The sequence below is a fragment of the Limulus polyphemus genome, unplaced genomic scaffold (genome assembly GCF_000517525.1).
Source record: "Limulus polyphemus unplaced genomic scaffold, Limulus_polyphemus-2.1.2 Scaffold1036, whole genome shotgun sequence".
Classification (NCBI taxonomy): Eukaryota; Metazoa; Arthropoda; class Merostomata; order Xiphosura; family Limulidae; genus Limulus; species Limulus polyphemus.
Genome location: NW_013666646.1, coordinates 307076 through 315212, shown reverse-complemented (window position 1 = coordinate 315212; position 8137 = coordinate 307076). Strand labels below are relative to the sequence as shown.

Here is an 8137-nt window from a genome sequence, read left to right as displayed (position 1 = left end):
GAAATCGAAATGGAGCTTATGGTAATGGGGCAACAAATGGAAGAAACGGAAATGGAGCAACAAAAGATGGAAGCGGTAATGGGGCTTATGATAATGGTGCAGTAAATGGAAGAAATCGAAATGGAGCTTATGGTAATGGGGCAACAAATGGAAGAAACGGAAATGGAGCAACAAAAGATGGAAGCGGTAATGGGGCTTATGATAATGGTGCAGTAAATGGAAGAAATGGAAATGGAGCTTATAGTAATGGGGCAACAAATGGAAGAAACGGAGGTGGAGCTTATGGTAATGGTGCAACAAATGGAAGAAATGGAAATGGAGCTTATGGTAATGGTGCAACAAATGGAAAAAATGGAAATGGAGCTTATGGTAATGGTGCAACAAATGGAAATGGAGCTTATGGTAATGGCATAACAAATGGAAGACAAGGAAATGGGGCTTACGTCAATGGTGCAAGAAATGGAGCTTCTGGTTATGATGCAGTAAAAGGACGAAATGTTTCACACTTTAAGAACAATGGTTACAAAAATGAAAGCAATGGCAGTGCAAGAAACGATAACGGAGGTAATGACTATGGAGGCCATAGTTATGGTCGGTAAAGAATGAATTACATGCTTTTTATTATTTTTCAACTCCTGTCTGACCTCGCTAATATGATCTGTTTATTTCTCCAAATAATTATTAATTCACCTATTGCTCCTATAATCAGAAGTTATTCTTAAAACGGTTTATAGCCCATAAAGAATAAGCTATGGAAGCAAAATGCACACACTTTAGGTACAAATGCTACAAGTCTAAAACTGATATTTTCTAACAAAGTGAGATGAGGTGGAATTTTTTAATGTTTTATTTGTACTTATTCAAGTTTAATATTGACTTATTAACCTATTATATGAACAAGGGTTTTATGTTAGTAACAGGGTTAAGGCCAGTAAAATCAGAAAGTTAGAAGATAGGTTTCTTTTTTGTGAGTGTAAAACATTTAAATATACCATTTCCGAGTTATTTACATGTTTCACAATAAAATATTTTCCTACCAGTTGTTTTCAAGTTTTATCTATACCACTAATGTTAAATCTTTTTAACGAACTTCCATTTAAATTTTGGTTTTCATGGGTTACCAACTCAAACAAAAGACCAATAATCAAGGTACTACATATGTTACTTACATGTTGTTTGGTGTGGTATCAAGCAAATAAATGTCCAATATTCTAGAATTTTCTGCCAGTTTCTATTTATTTGTAGACACGAAACAGTAACGTCATAAACACCTAGTTTCAAAACCTGTTTGTAATTTTAAATTGCACATTACTCTTCATTTTTCTATCAATAATCCTACGCAAAGTATTGACTCGAGATATGACAGACTAACCTATGATTCTACATACAACGCCAGTTACAATGAAGTGTTAGGTAATCTCGGAAATTACAACCCTTCCGAAGTTTTTGGTTTAGTAACGATTATTTTTTTGATAGGCTCAATATGTTTACAGTTTTTACCGTTTTTCTAGAAAGGAAACTAACTCCGTTATATTGCTCTAGTTCTTTTACTGCAGTAATATGTATGATATTTTTGAAGTTCCAAACTAGAAATTATAATATTCATATTTAATTCCATAATACAACAGCAAAAAAAAAAAAAAATCTGTTACGAAGCCAACTACCTAAAACAGAGTATATACTTGTACTAGCTGAAAACAAATATGTAGCAAGATCACTGAATCAAGGCAGTTTTGTGACCCATGTATATTGTTTACACAGTGTACGTATACAGACTAACCACCATATATTCCGACTCCCATCTATACTGACTTTAAAAAACATTTTCATCTGGTAAAGAGTGACAGAAAACTAGTTGCAGTATTACAATCAACCAAAGGTTAGCTATCAAAAAGTGCATTTCACTGTCTTTGTAATTTTAAATGTGATTTATGTTGTTTCTAACGAATTTTCTTTTTCTTTTACATTCTTCCAAAATTAGTTTTATTTGCGGGATAGAAGCACTTTGTATGGAATCTTACTGGCAGTAATGTTTTAATAAAATAGTTCACATGTTACCTTCCCCATTTTTGTTTCTTTTTTTTTTTTACCATTACCATGGTACAGCCCATGTGGCACAGCGGTATGCCTGCGGACTTACAAGGCTAGAAACTGGGTGGGCAGAGCACAGATTGCCCTTTGTGTAGCTTTGTGCTTAATTACAAACAAACAAACAATCTATCATATAGTTCGAAAACATACAATAATCCTGAGAGAGAGAGTTGCTCTGCGGTTAGCGAGCCTGGACTAATAGTTATCATTCCGTTATCGCAAAAATGTGTTCTTTGGAGCTGTGAATGTACAATAAAAGTCGTGTCAAAACATACCATTAGAGAGAGAATAGCAGTCCAAGAGCTGTCAGTGGATGCTGTGAATGAATTATCTTCCCTCTAGTCTATCAGTTGAAAAGTAGGGAGTTTTATACCCAAATAGCTCTTATGTAGCTTTGCATGAAAATTTTAAAAACAAAAACAGGAATAATTAAACAGAACTTGGTTTAAACTGAGACATCGCTTCCTTGAAGTTAGCATTTTCTGGCCTAGTATCATATTTTGAAAGTCTATAAATACCTAGTGAATTCTAATAGAAAATCTGGAGAAAAATAATTCTAGTGGGAAACTTATGTCAAACCTTGCAGAATGAACAACCTGAAAATTTTGTGTAAAATTTCAAAAGCGGGGTACTAATTAGAAGACAGCTAATAAATCCGGAACAGGAACTGTACGAGTACTCTCTCGATCTGAATAATATTTCGAGAGAAGTAGGCCTAAATTATACAGTGCTGAGTAGAATATTGTTACTCTCTGGTCGTTAGTTAATTTTCCGTAAAAATTATTTCCGAAGAAACTTTAGCGATACAAGTCCTTTCTTAAATAAAACTGGTTTATTCTTTCTGTATACAACTTAATTATACGTAATTTTCACAGTCACGCTATAACAAACGCTATAATTTACAACGAACGTCTCACGTGCTCGACTCAACAATACCCCTCTCTCTCTCTGTCCGCAGTTCAATTACCCATTACCTTGTTGCCGTCACGTCTTGACCGTCTTATATATAAAAGAATACCGAAATATAGTAAATGCTAGAGCATTCAGGAATCTTCAAGAATATGACGTGTTACCAGCGTCACGTGACCCCCGCTGTCGTAACAATATTATTACGACAGCAGAAGTCACGTGAATCTGGTAACACTAATGAGTATCTCGAACGTTCCTGAAAGCTCGAGTGTTTGCCAAACGCCCTCTATTTTGTATATATAAGACCGGCGAGAAGTGACGGCATAAATAATTGAATAGCAGACAGGGAGATAGAGACAGATAATCGAGTCAAGCCGTAATTAAATTGTGTAAATCGTTGTGAATTACAGCGTGTGTTTAAGTTCAAGTAACTGTGCAAATTAAGTGTATTGCAAAGTTGTATTGAGAAAGAATAAACTAGTTTTATTTAAGAAAGGCCTTGTATCGCTGAAGTTCCTCGGGAAGAATTTATAGAGGAAATTAACAAACGACCAGAGACGTAACAATATCAAGTACAAGTTTCCTATGTAAATGTAACGATTTTGCAGACTAAATTGCTAAAGTGAAGATGGACCATTAATTAACTAAAGAGTATGTACTTCTAGAGATACAGTAAATTATGATAATATACTGCCTTGGCTGAACGCTATACTTTCACTTGTGTTGTTGGATCTTTTTGGAAGCAAGAGTTTTAGAGAGTTATTTTTAGTTATTTTAAGTGTTAGATTTTATTTATAGTTTTCTCATGAGGAAAACTGTTCACCTTTTAATAACTTCATTTTTATTTTATTTTATTAATAGTTTAGGAATCATTACTAATAATATTACTATTAGGCCCAATGTGGCTTAATAGGTAGCGTTCCGGACAATGAATCAGAGGGTTTATGATTTGAGTCCCAGTGCCGCAACATTGCGCTCTGTACTTTAGAGCCGTGACTACTTTATAAGAGTGACAGTCAAATCTAACTATTCAATTAGATTAGCTCAAGAGCTAGCGATGAGTGCTGTTAAATAACTATATTATTGTTACGTCTCTGTATGTTTGCTTGTTAATTCTTACAAGATACAAGTCCTTTCTTTACAAAACTTGTTTATTCTTCCTCAATACAACTTTGTAATGAACTTAATTTTCACAGTTACACACACTATAGTTCACAACAATTCACTTACTTTCTATTGCGCTTGGACTTAATTGTCCGTCCCCGCAAACTATAGTTCAGATCTCTGTGTCTGCTATCCTCAGTTCCCGCCGACCGTAACCGCTGTCTTTCTTTCTCTCTGCCTGCTTCGTCTCTGTCTTTGTCTCCACTGAGAGAGAGACAGACGGAGTCGAAGCAATACTGTCTAGCACACTTATATACGATAATACTGCCTGTTCTAGAAACTTCTAAGACTCCCAACACGTGCTACCAGCGTCAGTTGACGCAACGCTGTCGCAACACACTAGCGAATCTTCTAGAATATTCGTCATGTGACCCCGCTGTCGTAACACACTAGCGAATCTTCTAGAATACTCGTCACGTGACCCCCACTGTCGTAACAATATCTAGCATATTCTTCATTTAGGCCCGGCATGGCCATGTGGTTAAGGCACTCGACTCGCAATCTGAGGGTCGCTGGTTCGAATCCCCGTCACACCAAACATACTCGCCCTTTCAGCCGTGGGGTGTTATAATGTGGCGGTCAATCCCACTATTCGTTGGTAAAAGAGTAGCCCAAGAGTTGGTGGTGGGTGGTGATGACTAGCTGCCTTCCCTCTAGTCTTACACTGCCAAATTAGGGATGGCTAGCGCAGATAGCCCTCGTGTAGCTTTGCGTGAAATTCAAAACAAACAAATTATTCATTTAATTGCTAAAAAATCTATCAAGTACAGGCGGTATGCTTCATAGAACTTACACTAGGTTTTCTCAAAACATCAGATGACGTTTCACATCAGAAATGTCACTTGAAAAGCAAGAAGTTACAACACCCTTTCATCACTGTCGTTTCAGCCACATGATCGTCCTAACTGTCGATAATCGAATTATAATTTTACAGTGTAGTACATCTCATTACCACTTGATAGCTTGGACAGCAAGGAATGGCACTTCCTATCGGTCTGTCATCATACAGATCAGTTGCTATCTTATCGATCAAGTAGCAGTTACAAAATGTAGTTCATATATTCTGCCAGATTTTACTACATAATGGCTCTGAATGCAAGGGATGCTACTCCATTTAAATCAATGGTTGCTGGAACCAATGACTGTTTCACTTCAAGTGGTCACTGCACAATGTAACACACACAGTTCCTCATATCATTACTTGGAAGCTTGAAAAATAAGGGGTTGTGACATCCCTTCAGTAAGCAATGTTTGACTACTTGACTGTCCTAGCTTTCAATCAAATGAAAATCACAGAATTTAGTGCATACATTACAGTTCCTACTTTGGAAAGAAGGGGAAACCAGTTTCTTTCAGTCGCCAGGTTTTGGACTTAATAGTCATTCTAGCTTTCAATAATCAGCCTTACCCATATCAGTCATTGGCATCTTGTCTGCTGGTCAAAGCTGGTAGTTTTCAGGAACTTCTCATCTATTTTATCAGATAAGTTTCTACAGCTTCTTCTACTTCGTCAGGTAGGTCAAGAGAATTTGATACTGTGTCCTCATTCTTTTCTGATTCATACATTTCCTCTTCAGACTTCTTGTCATGCCAGTGCACCAAAGGTTCATCTTTATTGCATGGGTTCAGCTTATCAATGTAACTGCAGTGTCTCATTTCTTCTATGACTCATAGGTTTTACTCTTCCAACTCATGGTTAAGCCAGTAGACCAAAGGTTTGTCTGTGATGTATGAACTTAACTTATCAATGTGCACCTTATGATTTCATGTGCCTCGTGTCTGTTGTAGCTCAAACATTAGAAAACCAACTTGTCAGAGTATCGGGTAGGTACCAATACAGCCAGATGTTACTTTCATGTAGTTTACATGCACTGCAACTACATCATGTCAGCACATTGGGACATCTGTTCTTTCACTATCTGATCATAGCATTTCTTCTGTCAATATGCTGTTTTTACAGGTTGTTGTCAGGCAAGTTCATGGTCGTCAATCATCAATCACTTCAGCCACTCTACATACATTTGGGGACACCAAGGAACCTTTCCTTGTGATGAAGGACCATATATCACATCTACAGGGAGTAACACTTCCTGTCTGAATATGAGCAGGTTTACCAAAAAGCCTATGGACTCCTGATCTGTTGCACTATATGCCATCATCACATGGCAAGTGTTAATTGGTATCTCGTCGTTCTCAACTTCGTGAATCCTCCACCTCTTTCCCTTTTCCTTTTTCTCATCCCTCTACTTTTTCTTGATGTCTTTTCTCTGATAAACTTGGTATTGCTTGTCGTACTGGTGACTACTTACCTTTGTAGGCTCAAGCCCTGTGGGGGCACGTCTATTTTTCTATGGAGACCCTTGGGTCACATTTACAGTGGACAGGTGGGTAATTCAAGTTTCTGCACAAGGCTTTTCTCTTCACTTCTTGACTTTTTTTCCTTTTCCTGTTCCTTTTCCAATCCTTAGGTTTTCTGCATTTCGAGGCTGTGGTATCAGATTTTTTTGGACAAGAAAATTACTAAGAAAATCCTTTGCCCCTCTCCATGGTGTTATTCTCATCTCCTTGTTGTTACCAAAAATATTAGAGACTGGCATCACATCATCGACCTTTCTTCTCTCAACCAGTATCTAGTAGTTTCTCACTAGAAGTTGGAGGGGTTTCTTCCTCTCTGTTGGTCCTTTTCCCCCAAACAATAGATGACCAACTTCAATGTTGTAGACCCTTTCTACTTATTCAAATTGCTCTGTTCCCCAATGTCTTTTATTTGTTTACTGGGATCAGATGTACCAGTTTTCAGCTGTCCTATTTGGCATCATTTTGGCTCCTTATGTTATTCATCCTAGTCATTGGAGCATGTACTTACCATGTTCACTGTCTTTGACCTCATTTCCGTTATTTCATGGACAACTGGCTCCTTCCTCGCCTCTTCTTGAGGGCCTCTTTCTCGACCATGTCTCTTATAAGAAGTTGCACGTCTGGGTTGTCTGGTCAAACCTTTCAAGTTCTTCCTCATTATGATCCAATACTTGGTCTACCTTGGAGTTCTTTTCAATTCTAGACTCAGTCTGGCTCAGCCTTTCCCCCTTCATGTGCAAGACATGTAGGGTCTAGTCACCTCGATTATTGCCTCTCCTATACTTCCTGCACAACAGGTACTATCTCTTCTAAGGACTCTTTCATCTTGTCTCTTTAGGCTGAGCTCACATGAGGCTGCTTCAATGAACTTTGAGTAAACAATAGAATATTTCCTCTCTTGTGATGCTGCTGCCTTTTCTTCTCTAGGATATATTTTGTTGACTGTAATGGGCCAAAACTATGGTCATAATTCCACTTCCACCTCCACATCAGGACCTCCATTTTTTATTAGTTTGGACGCATCCTGTACAAATCTATGACTTCAGGTTTGGTCTCACATGGAACATACTTTCACATCTATGTTGTGAAACTTTTGGCCACCTATAAGCATGTTCCTATTTCCTACCTCAACTTGTGAATCACTTGGTTATAATCAGGTCGGACAAATTTACTGTCATTTCCCAAGTAATCTGTTTGGATGGGACTAACTCGAGAGATCTTTGCTTCTGCATGTTAGATTTTCTACTTTGGTCCCACTCACATCAGGTTTGCCTAACTATTTGTCATGTCCAATTGGCTTTGAGCTTGGTGGCAGATCATCTCTACAGGCCAGACAGAATACATCCTAAAAGTGGTCACTTCATCCTCAGGTCTTTCATTGGATCTCCTGAAGATGGTATAATAGAACACCGAAACATATGTAGTCATTTTTAAGGCACGTACCTGGTATAATAACTATTTATTGTGTAATTATCTTTCATTATCTTAGGTTTTAATATTTGTCAGAGGTTATGGCATTTGGATAAAAATCGATACTGAAATATAATAACTTCACTCTCGGTGATTAAAAACAAATCTGTTAAATGAAAGTATGACTGAATCCCTGCATCTCTTA

The 8137-nt window shown here is 37.5% G+C and overlaps 1 protein-coding gene across 1 annotated transcript in view; it reads left to right on the top strand.

Moving 5' to 3' along the window:
* The window catches only part of LOC106461812 (N66 matrix protein-like), a gene marked incomplete at its 5' end in the record, with an annotated part of 2155 nt that extends 1556 nt beyond the window's left edge, over nt 1-599 (top strand). The window contains one exon of the mRNA XM_013921666.1: nt 16-599. Coding sequence (XP_013777120.1) covers nt 16-599 — 584 coding nt within the window. The remainder of the gene's footprint in view (nt 1-15) is intronic.
* Between the last annotated feature and the right edge of the window lie 7538 nt (nt 600-8137).